Here is a 19,305-nt window from a genome sequence, read left to right as displayed (position 1 = left end):
AATGAAGCGGGTGTGTGCGTGGGTGCGTGTGCGTGTGCGCGTGTGTGTGTGCGCGCGCGCGCGCACATCTCACGAGAGCTATATAGGCTGCGAGACCGCGCCCCTACATGACAGCCGGTTGGGCCAGTGACGAGAGCGGCTCGGCCGCGTGGGGGCGCCCAGTGGACGGCGCGCAATCCCGGCGGCCAATGGCTGGCGGGGTCGCGGGCGGGGCGGCCGGCCCTCCAGCGGTTGGGGCGGAGTCTAGCGGAGAGGCGGGGCACCCGGTGGCAGCGGCGGCGGCGGCGAAGGCGACCACGGCGACCACAGCTGCCTCGGCGACGGCAGTGGTAAGAAGGGCGAAGTTGAGGGGTTCGCGGCAGCCGCGGGGCACAGGTGGCCTGGGGGGTGACGGCGCAGGGCGGGTGTGCGGAGAAGTGCGGGGTTGAGGGGCGGTGCCGGCTGCCAGGTTCTGAGGCGCGGGGTCGCAGGAGATCCACCTGCTGGTAGCGGAGCCGTCCGCGCCGCGGGCTGCTGTGGGATCTGTCCGGGCGCAGGCTGGGCCGCGGGGCGCGGACCGGGTGCCCTGGCCGCTCTGTCACTCTTGCGCCACCGTCACAACCACCGCGGCCCCTCGGTGCCGCGCGCTCTCGAGCGGCGGGCCGCGCTCCAGGTGCATTCTCGGCGCGGCGGGTTGGTAGACTTCGGGGCAAAGTGGAGGAAGGAGTGGGTTTGGGGGAGCGGAGGGGGAGTTAGAGTTCTCTGCAGGCGGAGCGGGGCTGCCCGCGGGCCGGCTCCCTTCGTTGCCACGGGGCGGCGGAGCAGGAGGGAGGGGGCGAAGCGCCGCCGGGCCCGAGTCGGGCTGCTCCCTCCGCGGTCAGGAGGCTGCAGCCGCGGTAGCCAGTTTTCCTGGTGATGGTCGGGTGTCAGAGAGAGTCCATTTCCTCCTCCCCCCAGCCTTAACCCCCGCTTAGAGAGGAAGCTGCACGTGGGACCTTTAGTTTGGGTCCCAGTGATTCCACTGAGTGTACCAGGTGATATCTCGGGGGCGTGTTTTATGAGCTGGCGGTCAAACCATTCGCGCGTCCGCTTTTATTTCTCGCAGTGGATGCTTTCTGGAGCCCGTTTATTACATACAGTCCGAATTGCAAAATATGAGCAGGTACGGTATATGTGTATAATGCTTTCCATATATTTTGCTGTTGTGCTTTTGCTGTTGGACGAATTCTGATAGATGACAACGTTGTTCATTTGAACCGAGAAACTAAATTGAGGATCAAATAATGTGTGTTTTGTGGTTTCTTTTCTGAATGTTTTGAAAAATAGTTTTACTAACAGGGTATCGGAGTATCGGTTTCTTAAGCTCACACGTATAAATCCGAAAACACCCTGGACGATGCAATTATGTAAGCTATATTAAATAAAAATATTACCGGTAATCCCTTTTATAAATGCAAGATAAGTGAATTTAACATAATTGCGGTGTGTGAAGTTACAGTTTACATTTTGGATTTCATGATTGTGCCTTTCTTTCTTCATGCACCTCTGTCCTGTCCTCAGGATGGTAATTAAGAAATTTGTTAAATGTTCATCAGAACGGTTCTCAGCCATGGAATATTTTGAATTTCTCAGAGAACACTTTAAAATAATTGATTATCTAATAATATAGAACTGCAGTCCTTAAAGATCTGTTACTAATATTTTTTTCCAGTCTGAGATCTAGAGTTGAAAGTTCCATTCAACTTTGTCAGAACGAGGATGACTACTAATTGTAGTCCTTTTTTGTTGTTGTTGTTAGAGATTACAATATGTAAAGTGATAGTCTCAGAACAAAATTTTTGTGAATTGGAGAGTTTACTATATGGGTCACTTTGTCTCTGATTTGAGGTAGTCAGTCAACCTAGAGGGCTTTTGGTTGCCTAGCTTGCGAATTGCTGCTCTTGGTATAAGAGCGCAGACATTAGTAGTTTTGCTCATCTGGAGCCTTCATTTGTGCCGTTGCAGTTAAACTTCATTAGTTTTGAAATCCTAATTAAAAGCGTATGACTACATTCTTCCTGTGTAAAATATCTTTGTAGTTCTCTTGCAGAATTTCAGGTCTAGTTATTAGAATTTATTATAAGTATCCTCTTACTTCCTGGATTCAATATTTAATATTCCTTAACGTTTTCAATAAAATATGTGTAATCTACTTTGGTTTTAGAATTCATTCACTTTTAATTGTCTCTACCCATATATGCTCAATTTTATCAGATGGGCTTTATTCATATTTAATGAAACTGTATTTTAAAATAGCCTTTATTTTATGATTCTCTGCTTCTCTACTTCCCACCATTATTAAGTGAATGTTTACTCTGATCTATATACTTTTAGATCTTTTACTAGGACAAAATCCTTCCTGAAGTTAGGTAGGGAAAACTATATAGCAACAGAAAGTTATATACATTTTTTATATAATGTCACACCAGGATTAAAATTCCCAGTTATTTAGTAATTCACTGTAATTCTCTTTCTATAATCAGAACTCATTGAGTGCTTATTGATATAAGACAAGATATTAGGCACTTTATGGGATTTAGTTGAAATTTTAGAATTTCTCCATTGAAGATTTTAAATTCTGAATTGTATATGGGCATATTTGATGTTAACTTGTCTTAACTGTAGAAGGTGAATAACTTTGGGTTAAGAAAACAATGATAATTTCTAAGTGAGAATACCTTTTTAGAGTTCCTTTTTTTCAGATAGTAAGGGCAAGAAAGTGTGTGTGTGTGTATAAGTGTGTGTGTGTGTAAAGGGCTAATTCAGTGCATCTAGAATATTATACCACTGATAACTGCTGGCCAAGGAAGATTAGATTAACAAGCATATTGGAGGGAGTGTGTGTGTGTGTGTGTGTGTTTAGGGGTGGGCTTAGCCAAATGCAACAGGAAGTGAGAATTTTGTTTAGAGTTTTAAGTTTAAACTTTGAGATACGAATTTTGGATCTTATTTCATAATAGATCCATATTTGTTATAAAATGTAAAAAAAATTAAATTCACACTTAAAGTGTTGGGTAAAATTAACACCTTGGGAACATTCTTTTTTTTTTTTGTATTCTTCTGACGCTAGAAACGGGGAGAGACAGTCAGACAGACTCCCGCGTGCACCCCACCGGGATCCACCCGGCACGCCCACCAGGGGGCGACACTCTGCCCACCAGGGGGCGATGCTCTGCCCCTCCGGGGCGTCGCTCTGTTGCGACCAGAGCCACTACAGTGCCTGGGGCAGAGGCCAGGGAGCCATCCCCAGCGCCCGGGCCATCTTTGCTCCAATGGAGCCTTGGCTGCGGGAGGGGAAGAGAGAGACAGAGAGGAAGGAGATGGGGAGAGGTGGAGAAGCAGATGGGCGCTTCTCCTGTGTGCCCTGGCCGGGAATCGAACCCGGGACTTCTGCACGCCAGGCCGACGCTCTACCACTGAGCCAACCGGCCAGGGCAAGGGAACATTCTTAATGTAACCTGAGACTTGGGAGTATCCCTGGCACCTCTCTTCTTGCCTTGGTTCAGGTGGCTGTTTGAGAGACAAAGGGTCTGTTACATAAGAGCTTAGACTTTGGAGTCATACAAATTAGGGTTCTCATTTTTTTTTTTAATTTAGAAATTAAATTTAATGGGATCACATTGATCAATAAGAGTACATAGGTTTTAGGGTTCTCTTTGAGTTCATTTTTTTGTGTATAAAATAGAGTTAATAACACCTGCCTCATAGGATTTTGTGAAGATTTAAAACATATAATGAAACCAGCACATAGGAAACAATCAATGAGTTTTTCTCATTGTAGTGTCTGTATTACTAATACTATGCTTTAGTGCTCTTTCTTCACTAGTAGAGATTTCTAGTAGTGTTCAGTTTTACAAAGTAGCTGAGATGGTTGTTTCAGAATTGCCTACAGTTGGCAGCTTTAATCAACCATATTCTATTGAGGGAATTGTCCATTGGGCTTAGTAGGCCTTTTTGAAGGTACATTAACTCACTCCACTAGAGTGTAATTTAGTATATTGCAGAGTGCAACTTGTAGTCCCCTTGAGGCCACGGGACATCTCAGAGTTCTTGAAATGCCCTAGGGCAGTGGTCAGCAAACTCATCAGTCAACTGAGCCAAATATCAACAGTACAACGATTGAAATTTCTTTTGAGAGCCAAATTTTTTAAACTTAAACTATATAGGTAGGTACATTCCTTATCGAGGTAGCGCCCGCACGGGGTATTTTGTGGAAGAGCCACACTCAATGGGCCAAAGAGCCACATGTGTCTCTCGAGCAGCAGTTTGCGGACCAGGACCCTAGGGAATGAGGCTGGCTATGAGAGCGATTGAACCAGTAGCTGGCTGTAGTTTTTTGGTTTGGTTTTATTTTTAACACAGTTAACATTTATTGAGAACCTTTATTATGTACTCGTTACTATGCTCAAGTTCTTCTAAGGACTACATTTTATTACTTCTTTTTCCCATCAGTTTTATTAGATGGGTTGTGATCACCTGGATATCTTGAGTTGAAACAATGATAAGTAATGGTTGGATAGTTGCATCTTTTAAGTGCTTAAACATTCCTAATTTATATCCTGAATACATTTAATCACTGGAAACACTATGTTTATTCTCTGACAATGATAAATAGCAATAATAACTATAACCTTTTTATGATTTTTGGTAACATATGAAAGAGAAGCCAGGACAGCTTGTCTTTGTGTTTTATGAATGAAAAGGTATGGCCTAGATAAGTGACATACCTTGTCATGTAAGTAACAGAGCCAGATCTAGGATGCAGAATTTTTGACCCTTGTATGTGGTAGTCTGTCAGTTTTCTTAAATTGTTTTATCTTTTCTAAGTGAGAGGAGGGGTGATAGAGAGACAGACTCCCGCATGCACAGGGACCGGTGATCCACCCAGCAACCCTGGTCTGGGGCTGATGCTCTGCCCATCTGGGGCCATGCTCGCAGTGGAGCTATTTTTAGCACCTGAGGCAAATGCTCTGCAGAGCCATCATCAGTGCCTGGGGCCAATGTGCTGGAACCATTGAGCCATGGCTGTGGGAGTGGGAGAGAAAGAAGGGGGAGAGGGAAAGGTAGAGAAGCAGATGGTTGCTTCTCTTGTGTGCCCTGACTGGGAATCAAACCTGTGACATCCACATGCAGGGCCTGTGCTCTACTGAGCCAACTGACCAGGGCCTTTAAAATTTTTTTAAAATGTTAACTAGTGTGCTGTAGAAAACTGAGGAGAGTGAAGATAATGGTTACTCAGGAACCATTGTGTGATCATAAAGTTCTGAGCTTGAGCTCTGGCTTATTATATGTTTAATGAGCCCCACAACTTCCCTCTTTAAATAACTAACCATAGCTTTCTTTTCACAGACAAAAGCAAACTATCAAGGAGGGAATATATGTAGTTTGGTGCTTTTTCCCCCTGAGGAGAAGCCTACAGTTCTGGTATATTAAATGAGTGATTTAGATGTGGGAATAATCTTCATAGATATAGTTTAGCCCCACCAAAAGTCTGTTTGTAACGGTGACTAATAAATGAAGAAACGAATATTTTGCATTACTGAACAAGTGTTTCTCTTTTCCTCTTGAATAGGAAGAAGCCTCTGACATCAACCTGTGAAGACTGTGAAGACAATTTTGAATAGCGGTTGTGACTGGTATTGCTGTCAGACTTACTCTGCAGAACATCTGAAATGAATCTTCCTTATTGATTGTTTTCATTGGCTCAGAGCCAGGAGTACTGGATTCAGTTGACTTTGAAAACATATGAACCAGTGTGATGGTGAAATGAGATGAGGCTCCGAAATGGAACTGTAGCCACCGTTGTAGCATTTATCACTTCGTTCCTTACTTTATCTTGGTATACTACATGGCAAAATGGGAAAGGTAAGGAAAATATCTCTAAAAATGTGCATGAAATATACTAGGGTTTGTGTTTTGTTAATGGTGCATAAATACTTCAGTTAAATAATTCCCCAGCAGTGTGCATGTTATCTGTTGGTGGCCTGGCACTTTCTTTCTGATATAAAAATGAAACAATATTCTTGGACAGAGGAGACAGAGACTTTCTAACTTGAATAGGGTTTGTTTTGTTTTCCATTTCTTACAAGTACACTTGGAGAAACAGATACTGATCAGTGTTTTTTTTTTTTACATGACAGCCAAGTTGCATAACAGACTTTTGTTTTGGCACTTTATTTTTATTATTAAACATCATATATGCTTTATGAGCATCCCTGTACTGGATGTTTATAAAATGCCTAAGAGGGCATAATCAGCAACTTCATGATATTTACATGCTGATTATACTAATGATTTGGTGCTCTGTGGTTAATGATTTAAACTGCATGTGTTGACAGATTGATTGCAAAAGTATTTATGAAGTAGATGAGAAATTCTGATAGAAAACTTAAAACATTTTTAAAAATTGTATAAGACTTTGAACTGTGTTTTTAAGAAGGCTTATCCATTGATTGAAACTGTATATATTTGGGCATACTGCATTATTTGGCTTTTTTTGAAGAGAAACTATTTGGAGTAAATTTCTACCCATACTTTTTACCTGTCTCCTTATAATAATCTAAGGAGTGTTAATGGTAAGAGGATGGAGATGTTGAGATGAGTGAATGTTTGTGCTGATAGAGAGTCCAGTTAGAGTAGTCATCATAACCTGGCTGTCTGATGATTCTATTGCTGGCATTTTTTTATTGACTTGTATAAAGACAACTGAAAAGATAGATTCCTGACTTAATTTTTCTCTGATGTATGTATATAGGTATTCATATTTAGATACTGATATATCTCTGTGAGTATATATGTTTTTATATATCTGTATAAAATAAGCTGATATAAGTGAAAAACATTATGTTCTGTGCTTTGAGCAAGTATGTTATTGTTTTTCTCTGAGTTGTGTTCTAATTTGGGGGAGACTTTTGGGGAAAATGATTGAAAAACTTGTTGAAGATCTTTCTTTGTGGACAATTTTTACATTTTAGATTTTATTTTTTATTGTACTAAAGGAAGAAGATTTATGTAGGGAGAACTTTGGGTAATCAAGCTGTTGATTGTCCCTGATATTCTGGGCAAAACAGATGACTGGCATTAAAAGTCTACTTGTGAAATAAGAGAATTAACCATAAGAAGGGTATCTGGATTTTTTTTTTTCTAATCAAGAAACTTATTCTGAGAGTTATGGTAACAGAGAAACTTGACATTTCTTCTCAAGTTTCAGAATCTGTTCCATTGATCTTATTTCTTGTGTAAAGGCATTATAAGTGTTTTTGTTTTGTATTAAGCTGTCTTTTAGAATCAAAATTAATTTTAAAAATGTAAGATTCTTTCACCACATGGTTTAGATATACACCCAAAGTCTGTTCTCTTTGATCTCACTCTTTGAACAGCTCTGTCATGCTTCCCTGTATGCTCCTGTGCTCTGTTTTCCTGCTCAGTGTTTTGTCCAGACTCTTTTTAGGTATCAACAGAGACCTGATATAGTTATGTATTAAAATCCCATGCTGTAATGCTGTTGTTTATGTAATCACCCTAACTGCTGAGCATTTGTATTCTTTCTAGATTGTTCTAGTAGACAAACAACATGGATTTTCCAGAGCAGACCTGATTTCAGATATTCCAGTATACCCATTAACCATGTCCTTTGATTTTATATAGAAAGCATGGTTGCCATATCATTCACATTGCTGAACTAATAGTTTTTATTTTTTATTTGTTTATTGTTCCCTTTTATGTACCCGTCCCTGCCTAGCACTGTATTATATGCTATGAATATATGAAGGAATAAGAACTTTACATCTGTGAGAAGCTGAGGGACCAGTCAGGGAAGATGTCTCTAAACAAACAGTGCCATCATATTGGAGAGAGAAGCAGTAACAGTGCTGGGCTTGTGCTGTTATACATATGTTACATATTGTGTTTTCTCTCATTTAATCCTCATGACAACTCTGGGAGTTAGTACTACTTCCTATTATAGATGAGAAAATGCAGACTGATTGAGAAACTTGCCAAAGCTAAACATTAAGTGGCAGAGTGAAGTTTGAACTCAGGCCTGCTAATTCCAGAGGTATTCTTTTAGCTATTGGTCTGTTGACCAGAAGAGCAGAGACAGAGTCTACTAATTTTTGAGACACTTCATAGAGGAAGAGTACATGTGAAGGCAATTCCAGGTAGAGTAGGGGACTGTGGGCATGTCAGGTCAAGGGAGCTGCATGTGCAGCCACAGAGTTCTGAGAGAGTGTAGACAGTATTTGTGCTTCGAATTGTGAGATGGTCATTGTGATTGACATTGGATTCCTAGACTGTCTCAAGGTTTAGCTGGTAATCACAGTACAGTGTCTACAAATATATCTAGTTTGTCATAGGTCTTCACTTACCACTTGGAAGAATATGTGAACTTGTCCATGGGATTGGTATAAATTGGGAAGGATGTTAGGAACCCAGCCAGGGAAGCTGAAGTTTGGCTGGGTAGATCAAATATCTATTCAGGTCCTGTGCCTGTTTTTAAAAATGTGTTGCCTTTGCCCTAGCCAGATAGCTTGGTTGGTTAGTGTCACTCTGAAGCACAGAGGTTGCTGGTTCGGTCTCCCGATCAGGGTAGCAGTTTTAGGGTATACAGGATTCCATATAAAAATGAACAGAATTTTAACTATATGTGTCATGGACAGGTTGAGAAAGTTGAAAGTAGGTTTTCTGAAAGTGAGACAGGAATAATTGCATGTCTTACTGGTGGGGATAGGACCCCTCATGAACCTCCTACTTTGTTTAGGCATAATCCAGAAACTGGGCAAGATTGAGCAAGCAGTTGTAGATCCCTGTTCATAGGGACATGCAACATTCATCTATATGTTTCTGTGTGGACATACAGCTTTCACTTTTCTTGAGTATTTTTACCTAGGAGTGAAATTGCTGGGTTATACTGTAACTCTATGTTAATCATTTGAAGAGCTGCCAAACTGTTTTTCCAAAGCAGCTGGATCATTATGTATTTCCTCCAGCAGGGTATGAGAGTTTGATTTCTTTACATTCTTGACAACACTTGTTATCTGGATTTTTGATTCTACTATCCTTGTGAATGTGATGTAGTACATCATTGTGATTTTGATTTACCTAATGACTAATGATGTCTAGCATCATTTTATGTTATTAGTCATTTCTATAACTTCCTTGGGAAAATATCTATTCAGGTCCTGTGCCTGTTTTTAAAAATGTGTTGCCTTTGCCCTAGCCAGATAGCTTGGTTGGTTAGTGTCACTCCGAAGCACAGAGGTTGCTGGTTCGGTCTCCGATCAGGGCACATAAAGGAACAGGCCAATGTTCCTGTTCTCTCTCTCTCCCTCCCTTCCTCTCTCTCTAACTCAATACAAAAAAAAAAAAAAGGGTTGCCTTTTTATTAAGTTGTAAGAGTTATTTATTCTAGGTACAAGTTCTTATACATGATTGCAAATATATGTCCTCCCCTTCTGTGGGTTTTCTTTTCACATTCTTCATGGTGTACTGTGAAGTACAACGTATATTAATTTTGACAAAGCCCAGTCTCTTTTTTGTTGTTGCTTGTGCTTTTAGTGTCATATCTTAAACTCCATTGCCAAATCCAAGATCATTAAAGATTTTCCTGTTTTCTTCTAAGATTTTTATAGTTTTTGTTTTTATGTTAGGTCTTTGATCCATTTTAAGTTAATTTTTGTATGGGGTAGGAAGTCAAGGTTCAGCTTTGTTCTTTTGCATGTGGCTTTCTAGTTGTCCTGGCACCATTTGTCAAAAAGACTATTTTCCCGCATTGAATGGTCTTGACATTCTTGTTGAAAATCAGTTAATCACAGATTATGGATTTATTTTTGGACTCTGAATTCTATTTCATTGACCTTTGTGCTAGTATCATACTGTCTTTATTATTTCTTAAAATTGGTACATAACATTATGTAAACTTCAGGTGTACATTATAACTTGGTATTTATATACACTATAAAGTGATAACCACAGTAAGTGTAGTTATCTATCACCATACAATTGACCCCTTCCACCATCTTTACCCACCTCAGCCCCCTTCCCCTTTGATAACTACCATTCTATTCTCTGTCCAGTATTTATGAGGTTTTTTGTTTGTTTTGTTTTTTAGATTTCACATATAAGTGGAATCATATGGTATTTGTCTTTATCTGTCTTATTTCACTTAGCGAAATACTTTCAAGGTCTGTTCATGTTGTTACAAATGTCAAGATTTCCTTTTTTTTTTGTTTTTGTTTTTTTTGTTTTTTAATGACAGAGACAGGGAGAGGGGCAGAAAGGGACAGACTGACTGGAAGGGAGAGAGATGAGAAGCATCAGTTCTTCGTTGTGGCACCTTAGTTGTTCATTGATTGCTTTCTCATATGTGCCTTGACCTGGGGGGCTCCAGCAGAGTGAGTGACCCTTTGCTCAAGCCAGTGACCTTTGGGTTTAAGCCAGCGACCATGGGGTCATGTCTGTGATCTTATGCTCAAACCAGTGACCCCATGCTCAAGCTGGTGAGCCTGTGCTGAAGCCGGCAACATTGGAGTTTCAAACCTGGGTCCTCCACGTCCTAGTCTGACACTCTATCCACTGTGCCACTGCCTGGTCAGGTGAGATTTCTTTCTTTTTTATAGTTGTGTGGTATTCCATTTATATATACCACATCATTATCTATTCATCCATAGATGGACTCTTTTTTTTTTTTTTCTTTTCTTTTTTTTCATCGATGGACTCTTAAATTGTTTTTGTATCTTGGCTATTGTAAATACTGCTGCAGTGAATGTTGGGGTGCATACCCTAGAAACTCTTACTGTTTTCCAAGACCTTCAGTGGATGCTGGGAACTGCAGATAGTACCAAATCCTATATATATTATCTTTTTTTCCTATACATACATAACTGTGATAAAATTTAATTTATAAATTAGATATATTAGGATATCAACAATAGTAAAATAGAACACTTATAACAGTATACTATAGCAAAAGTTATGTGAATGTTGTCTCTCTCTTAAAATATCTTATTGTACTGTATTCACTGTTCTTTTTCTTGTGATATAAGATGAGAAAATGTCTACGTGATTAGATATGAAGTAAGGAGAATGACGCAGGCATTGTGACATAATGTTACGCCTTTCATGCTATATCAGAAGGAGGGTCCTTAATGGTACTTACAGTAATGACTGGATGTCATTTGTTTTGGGGGTCCCTTGTTGAAATCTTTCTTTAGACTAGTGCTTTTTGGTGCAACACTTTGTCATCATTAATGACACATTTTCTGTTCATGTTTTCTACCCACAAATTCAATATCTTTTTCATTCTAACAAAGCAGTTATCACACACTGAGGCCATAACTTTCACAGTTTTAGGTTTGACAGCAAAACCAGCATGAATTTCTTTTGCTTTTTTTACAATTTTACTGTAGCTCTTAGTAACTTCAGTATATGGTATTTTTTCTTTCCATATAAAATTGAAAACTTTAACTTTTTCACTTAAAAGAAGCATTCTAGGCTTCTGTTTGGCATATCCTAAGGGCCAGCATTATTACTCTTATACTTTGGAACCCTTATTAAGTAAGTAAGTGACATCACAATAGTCCATCAGATAACCAAGCCAGCTTCTGATTGACCAACAGGCAGGTAGCATATACTATTTGATTGAATTTATTAAGTTGAATTGGTTCACAAAACCATGCAGGTTTTAAGTGTATAACTCAATTTTTATTTTTGTATTTTTTCTGAAGTTGGAAGCGGGGAGGCAGTCAGACTCCTGCATGCGCCCCACTGGGATCCACCTGGCGTGCCTACTAGAGGGCGATGTTCTGCCCATCTGGTGCATTGCTTCGTTGTGGCTGGAGCCTTCCTTAGTGCCTGAGGTGGAGGCCATAGAGCTGTCCTCAGCATCCGGGCCAACTTTGCTCCAATGGAGCTTTGGCTCCGGGAGGGGAAGAGAGAGATAGGAGGGGGAAGGGTGGAGAATCAGATGGGCACTTCTCTTGTGTGCCCTGGCCAGAAATTGAACCCAGGACTTCCACATGCCGGGCCGACGCTCTGCCGCTGAGCCAACTGGCCAGGGCCTATAACAATTTTTAAATTAAATTGTTTGTTGTTGATATTAAGTTGTATACATATTGAGTTGTTTACATATTTTTGTTATTGAAGAGACTATTCTTTCCCCATTCTATGTTCTTAGATTCTTTATTGTAAGTTAATTGTCCATGTATGTGTGGGTGTATTTCTGGGTTATTCCGTACCATTGGTCTGTATGTCTGTTTTTATATCAATACCATACTCTTTATTTTTATCAATACCATCTCTCTTTTTTTTTGAGAGAGAGAGAAAGCAAGAGAGAGAGATGAGAAGTATCAACTCATAGTTGCGGTACTTTAGTTGTTCACTGATTGCTTCTCATACATGCCTTGATTGGAGTACTCCAGCAGAGCCAATGACCCCTTGCTCAAGCCAGTGACCTTGGGCTCAAGCCAGTGACCTTGGGATCATGTTGATGTTTGGGATTTCAAACTTGGGACCTCAGTGTCCCAAGTTGACACACTACCCACTGTGCCACCTCTGGTCAGGCACCATTCTGTTTTGATTACTGTAGCTTTGTAATATAGTTTGAAACAGGGAACTTGATGCTTCCAGCTTTGTTTTTCTCAAGAATTACTTTGGCCATTTGGGATCTTTTGTGATTTAATACAAATTTTAGAATCACTTGTTCTAATTCTGTGAAAAATGTCTTTGGAATTTTGATAGGGATTACACTCTAGGTTGTAATTTTGATAGGGATTAATCTGTAGATTGTTTTGGATAGGGACATTTTAACAATATTACTTCTTACAATACATGAGTGCAGAATATTTTTCCATTTATTTGTGTCTTCTTTTTTTTCATTATGTCTTCCAGTTTTCTGTATACTGGTCTTTTACTGCCTGGTTAAATGTATTTCTTGATATTTTATTCTTTTTGGTACAACTTTAAATGGGATTATTTTATTCATTTCTCTTCCCATTCATTATTAGTGTATAGAAATGCCACAGATTTCTGTATATTGTCTTTGTATCCCGTAACTTTTCTGAACACATTTTTTTAAAGTAGTTTTTTTTGTGTGTGTAGAGTCTTTAGGGTTTTTCTTTATGTAGTATCATGTCATCTGAAAATAATGACAATTTTACTTCTTTTTTCGGATTTGGATGATTTTTATTTTATTTTTTCTTGCTATACTAATTTTTATACTAGGACTTCTAATGCTGTGTTGGATAAAAGTGATGAGAGTGGGCATCTTTGTCATGTTCCTCATCTTAAAAGAAAAGCTTTGATTGAACTTTTCACCATTGAGTGTGATGTTAGCTGTGGGTTTGTCATATGTGGCCTTTATATAAGGTCTACCAGAAAGTTCTGTCCGTTTCTATCACAACAAGTTTCGACATGTAAGCACATGTTTATTTGGTGCATGTGTGCCTCTCTATTTTTATCACTTAATGTATACATACTGACGTAGCAAATTAACTAAAACAAAGTTGATTCACGTTAGTCTTATGTGTGAAGCGATAGTGTACCCATGGCTACTGATAAAGTTCATTTACGCCACTGTATTTTTACGAATTTCAACAAGGAAGAAATGCTACAGAAGCATGTAGAAATTTATTGAAAGTGTTTGGTGAAGGTACAGTTTCTGATAGGACATGCAGAAGATGGTTCAAAAAATTCGAAACAGGTGATTTCGACCCTTTTGATAAGCCATGTTCTGGGCGACCATCTTTGATCGATGATGATGATGTTAAGACCATGTTGGAGCAAGATCCTTTTCTGACAACATCGGAGATCGCAGAAAGGCTTAATTCATTAATTCAGCTCAGCAAACCATTTTGGACCATATTTGGAAGATAGGATTGGTGTGGAAATATTCAAGATGGGTGCCACATGAATTAAGTCAGAAGAATTTGATTTTTTTTTATTCCAAAAACGGACAGAACTTTACGGTAGACCTTATATAATGAGGTATATTCCTCTATACCCACTTTGTTGAGAGTTTTTTTTATAAATGAGTGTTGAGTTTTGTCAGATGCTTTTTCTGCGTTTATCGAGATGAGATGATTTTTCATTCTTCCTTTATCTGGTATATAAATCATGTTGATTGATTTGCAAATGTTGAATCTTTGTATCCCTGGAATAAATCCCACTTGATTATAGTGTATGATCCTTTTAATGTATAGTGGATTTAGGTTTGGTAATATTTTGAGAATTTTCACACTGTGTTAATCAGGGATATTGGCCTGTGATTTTCTTTTTTCATAGTATCTTTTTTTCTTCTTCTAGTTTTAGTATCAGGGTAATGCTGGCCTTGTAGAATGAGTTTGGAAGCATTCCCTTCAGTATTTTTACAAGAATTTAAAAAGGACATTTTTAAGTCTTCTTGTAATGTTTGGTAGATTCCACCACTGAGCCCTTTGGTCTTGTTGGGAGGGGTTTTTTGTTTTGTTTTTAGTAATATGTTTATTCAGATCTTGTATTTTTTTCTTGGTTCAATCTTGGAAGATTGTATTTTTCTAGGAATTTTTTTCTTCTAGGTTGTCCAATTTGTTGCCATATAACTTATGGAGATACTATTTTTTATATTTCTGTCATATTAGTTGAGTTCTTTTTCATCTCTGATTATATATATTTGAGCCTTTTCTTTTTCTTGGTGAGTGTAGCTAAAGGCTTATCAATTTTATCTTTTTAAAAAAAATTTTAATTTACTGGGTGTACATAGATTCTAATGTCCCTCCACATACCACCCCCTCCCCCCGTTCCCCACCACATCCCCCTTGCTCTCCTCCACACAATGCCCTCACCCCCAGTTTGGCTTTTCTGCTCTCATCCCATCCTATCTTCCCCTTTCCCTCTGTCCGCTTTCCCTCTGGGCCCTTTGAACTATCTATTCCGTTCCTCAGTTTATATTGTTCATTGGATTCCTCAAATGAGTGAGGTCATATGGTATTTTTCTTTCTCTGCCTGGCTTATTTCACTTAACATAATAGTTTCCAGGTCCATCCATGTTGTTGCAAAAAAGTAAGATTTCCTTCTTTTTTGTGGCCCCATAATATTCCATAGTATATATGTACCAAAGCTTTTTAATCCACTCGTCCACTTATGGACACTTGGGCTGTTTCCAGATCTTGGCTGTTGTAAACAATGCTGCCATAAACATGGGGGTACATTTCTCCTTTTGAATCATTGATGTAGTGTTCTTGGGATATATTCTTAAAAGTGGGATGGCTGGGTCAAAAGGCAGTTCGATTTTTAATTCTTTGAGGAATCTCCATACTGTTTTCCACAGTGGCTGCACCAGTCTGCATTCCCACCAGCAGTACAGGAGGGGTTTCCTTTTCTCCACATTCTCATCAGCACTTATTCTGTGTTGTTTTGTTAATGAGCACCACTGACTGGTGTGAGGTGATATCTCATTGTGGTTTTAATTTGCATTTCTCTAATGATTAGTGATGTTGAGCATTTTTTCATTTATTGGCCATCTGTATGCCCTCTTTGGAGAAGTGTCTATTCATTTCTTTTGCCCATTTTTTTATTGTATTGTTTATCTTCCTGGTGTTGAGCTTTAGAAGTTCTTTATAAACTTTGGTTATTAACTCCCTATCAGACGTATTGTGGATTATGTTCTCCCATTGTATAGTTTGTCTTTTTAGTTTGTTCATATTGTCTTTAGCTGTGCAAAAGCTTTTTTTAAAAAATTTACTTATTCATTTTAGAGAGGAGAGGGAGAGACAGAGAGAGAGAGGAGAGGAGAGACAGTGAGAGAGAAGGGGGGAGGAGCTAGAAGCATCAACTCGCATATGTGCCTTGACCAGGCAAGCCCAGGGTTTCGAACCGGCGATCTCAGCATTTCCAGGTCGACGCTTTATCCACTGTGCCACCACAGGTCAGGCTGTGCAAAAGCTTTTTAGTTTGATATAGTCCCATTTGTTTATCCTGTCCTTTATTTCCCTTGCCCGTGGAGATATATTGCTGCGAGTGATGGAGAACTTATTGCCTATGTTTTCCTCCAGGATGCTTCACAACTTACATTTAAGTCTTTTATCCATTTTGAATTTATTTTTGTGAATGGTGTAAGTTGGTAGTATAGTTTCATTTTTTTGCAGGTAGCTGTCCAATTTTCCCAACACCATTTATTAAAGAGACTGTCTTTACTCCATTGTATGCTGTTACCTCTTCTGTCAAATATCAATTGTCCATAAAGGTGTGGATTTATTTCTGGGTTCTCAGTTCTGTTGCATTGATCTGTATGCCTGTTCTTAGGCCAGTACCAAGCTGTTTTGATTACTATGGCCTTGTAGTATAACTTGATATCAGGAAGTGTGATACCTCCCACTTTCTTCTTCTTCTTCTTTTTTTTTTTTTTTTTTTTGTATTTTTCTGAAGTTGAAACAGGGAAGCAGTCAGGCAGACTCCGGCATGCACCTGACTGGGATCCACCCGGCACACCCACCAGGGGGTGATGCTCTGCCCATCTGTGGCGTCGCTCTATTGTAACCAGAGCCATTCTAGTGCCTGAGGCAGAGGCCACAGAGCCATCCCCAGCGCCTGGGACAACTTGGCTCCAATGGAGCCTTGGCTACGGGAGGGGAAGAGAGAGACAGAGAGGAAGGAGAAGGGGAGGAGTGGATAAGCAGATGGGCACTTCTCCTGTGTGCCCTGGCCAGGAATCGAACCCGGGACTCCTACACGCCAGGCCGACGCTCTACCACTGAGCCAACCGGCCAGGGCCTGTTGGGAGTCTTTTGATAATTGTTTTGATCTCATTTGTTGTAATCGGACTATTTAGGTTTTCTGATTCTTCCAGATTAATTTTGAAAGAATGTATTTTCCGAGGAATTTTTCCATTTCAATTAGATTGTTTAATTTTTTGGCATACAGTTCCTCATAGTATTTTCATACAATCCTTTGTATTTCTGCTGTGTCAGTTGTTACTTCTCCACTCTTGTTTCTAATTTTATTTATTTGAGTTCTCTCTTTTTTTCTTGGTCAGTCTGGCTAAAGGTTCATCGATCTTGTTTACCTTTTCAAAGAACCAGCTCTTGATTTCATTGGTCTTCTGTATTGTTTTTCTAGTGTCTATGGTTATTTATTTCTGCTCTGATCTTTATTATTTCCTTCCTTCTACTTCCTCTGGGCTTTACTTGTTCTTTTTCTAGTTCTTTTAATTGCAAAGTTAAGTTCTTTATTTGAGCTTTTTCTAACATCTTAAGGTATGCCTGTACTGCTATGAACTTCCCTCTCAGGCTGCTTTTGCTGTGTCCCATAGATTTTGAGTTGTTGTATGTTCATTTTCATTAATTTCAAGGAAAATTTTGATTTCTTTCTTGATCTCATTGTTGACCCATTTGTTATTTAATAACATGTTGTTTGGTTTCCAAGTTTTTGAGTGTTTTTCAGTTTTTCTATTATAGATTGATTTCTAGTTTCACACCATTTTGGTCAGAGAAGGTGCTTGATATGGTTTCAGTCTTCTTGAATTTGTTGAGTCTTGTTTTATGCCCTAGTATTTGGTCTATCCTAGAGAATGTACCATGAGCACTTGAAAAGAATGTATATTCTGCTGCTTTAGGGTGAAAGGTTCTGAAGATATCTATTAAATCCAGTTGATCTAGTGTGTCCCTTAATTCTGCTGTTTCTTTGTTAATTTTCTTTCTAGAGGATCTATCCATTGATGTTAGTGGGGTATTGAAATCCCCTAGTATTATAGTGTTGCTGTTGATCTCACCCTTTACATCCATCAAAGTCTGCTCTATATATTTAAGTGCTCCTATATTAGGTGCATAGATATTTATAATGGTTATCGCTTACTGTTGGATTCCTTCCTTTATCATTATATAGTGAACTTCTTTATCCCTTACTATAGTCTTTGTTTTAAATTCTATTTTTTCAGATATAAGTATTGCTGTGCCAGCTTTCTTTTCATTTCCATTTGCACCAAATATTTTTTTCCATCCTTTTACTTTCAGTCTATGTGTATCTTTTGAGGTGGGTTTCTTGTAGACAGCATATGTACGGGTCCTGTTTTCTTATCCATTCAGCTACCCTATGTCTTTTGATCAGATCATTTAATCCATTTACATTTAAGGTTATTATTGATATGTAGTTGTTTATTGCCATTATTTTCTTTAAATCTATATTCCCTTTTTACTAGATTTCCCCCCACCCCCGCTTTGTTCTGTCTATAGCTGACTCCTTAACATTTCTTGCAGCATTAGTTTTGTTTTCATGAATTCCTTGAGGTTTTTTTTTTGTCTGGGATGCTTTTTATTTCTCTTTCAATCTTAAACGATAGCCTTGCTGGATAAAGAATTCTTGGTTGTAGGTTCTTGTTCTGCATTACTTTGAATATTTCTTGCTATTCACTTCTGACCTTGAGCGTTTCTGTTGAGAAGTCAGATGTCATCATTATGGAGGTTCCTTTGTAGGTGATAGACTTTTTCTGTTACAGCTTTCAGTATTCTTTATTTATCTCTTAGCTTTGGTATTTTGATTATGATGTGTCTTGGTGTGGGTCTCTTTGGGTTCTTTTTTATTGGGGTTCTCTCTGCTTCTTGAACATGTGTGACTTTTTCCTGCATCAATTTAGGGAAATTATCCCTTGTTCTTTCTCTTCTCCTTCAGGAACCCCTATTATGTGGATATTTTTTTTTCATGTTGTCACAGAGCTCTCAGAGTTTCCTCAGACTTTTTGATCCTCTTTTCTTTTTGCTGTTCAACTTCTGTGCTTTCGCTTATCTTGTCCTCTTAAGTCGCTGATTTGATCCTCTGCTTCATCCAGCCTGCTTTTAATTCCTTCTAGTGTAATCTTTATTTCTGATATTGTGTTCGTCATTTCTGTCTGGTTCTTTTTTATGATTTCATTGTCCTTTTTGATACTTGTTATCTCTTTATTTAGGTGTTCATTATTTCCATCAATTGTTGCTCTAAGATCTTTGAGCATCTTAACAATCATCATTTTAAACTCTGCATCTGGTAATTTGGTTATTTCCATCTCACCCAGTTCTTTTTTCTGGGGATTTCTCTTGTTGATTCATTTGGGTTGCAATTCTTTGTCTTCCCATTTTGTTTATACACTCTTCTTTTGGGTGTGTTGTTTGTGTAGCTAGCTGAGTATAGGGTTGGTATTGTCTGCCTACAATTTTCAGTTGTGTTGTTTCTAGGTCTTCTTGGGTTGGCATCAGCTGTTGTTTGTACTCTGTTGTGTACTGCTTATCTGCTATCACTATTCTTTTTGCTATTTGAAATGGCGTTTTTCTATGTCTGCTGGGTCAG

General features: G+C 39.1%; 1 protein-coding gene across 3 annotated transcripts in view; it reads left to right on the top strand.

The window, feature by feature from the left end:
- The first annotated feature begins 247 nt into the window (after window positions 1-247).
- Window positions 248-19,305, top strand: part of MGAT4A (alpha-1,3-mannosyl-glycoprotein 4-beta-N-acetylglucosaminyltransferase A) — a 181,759-nt gene continuing 162,701 nt past the window's right edge. For 2 of the 3 annotated variants that reach the window (XM_066267803.1, XM_066267800.1), the window contains exons 1-2: window positions 248-329; window positions 5,591-5,883. In XM_066267803.1, the coding sequence (XP_066123900.1) occupies window positions 5,790-5,883 (94 nt within the window). In that variant the 5' untranslated portion in view covers window positions 248-329; window positions 5,591-5,789. Of the gene's footprint in view, window positions 330-1,045; window positions 1,142-5,590; window positions 5,884-19,305 lie in introns of those variants that run through there. The other variant, XM_066267801.1, reaches the window with a different exon arrangement.

The sequence above is a fragment of the Saccopteryx bilineata genome, chromosome 3 (assembly GCF_036850765.1).
Source record: "Saccopteryx bilineata isolate mSacBil1 chromosome 3, mSacBil1_pri_phased_curated, whole genome shotgun sequence".
Lineage (NCBI taxonomy): Eukaryota > Metazoa > Chordata > Mammalia > Chiroptera > Emballonuridae > Saccopteryx > Saccopteryx bilineata.
Note: the sequence above shows the minus strand (reverse complement) of the source record. Positions and strands in the feature narration are given on the sequence as shown.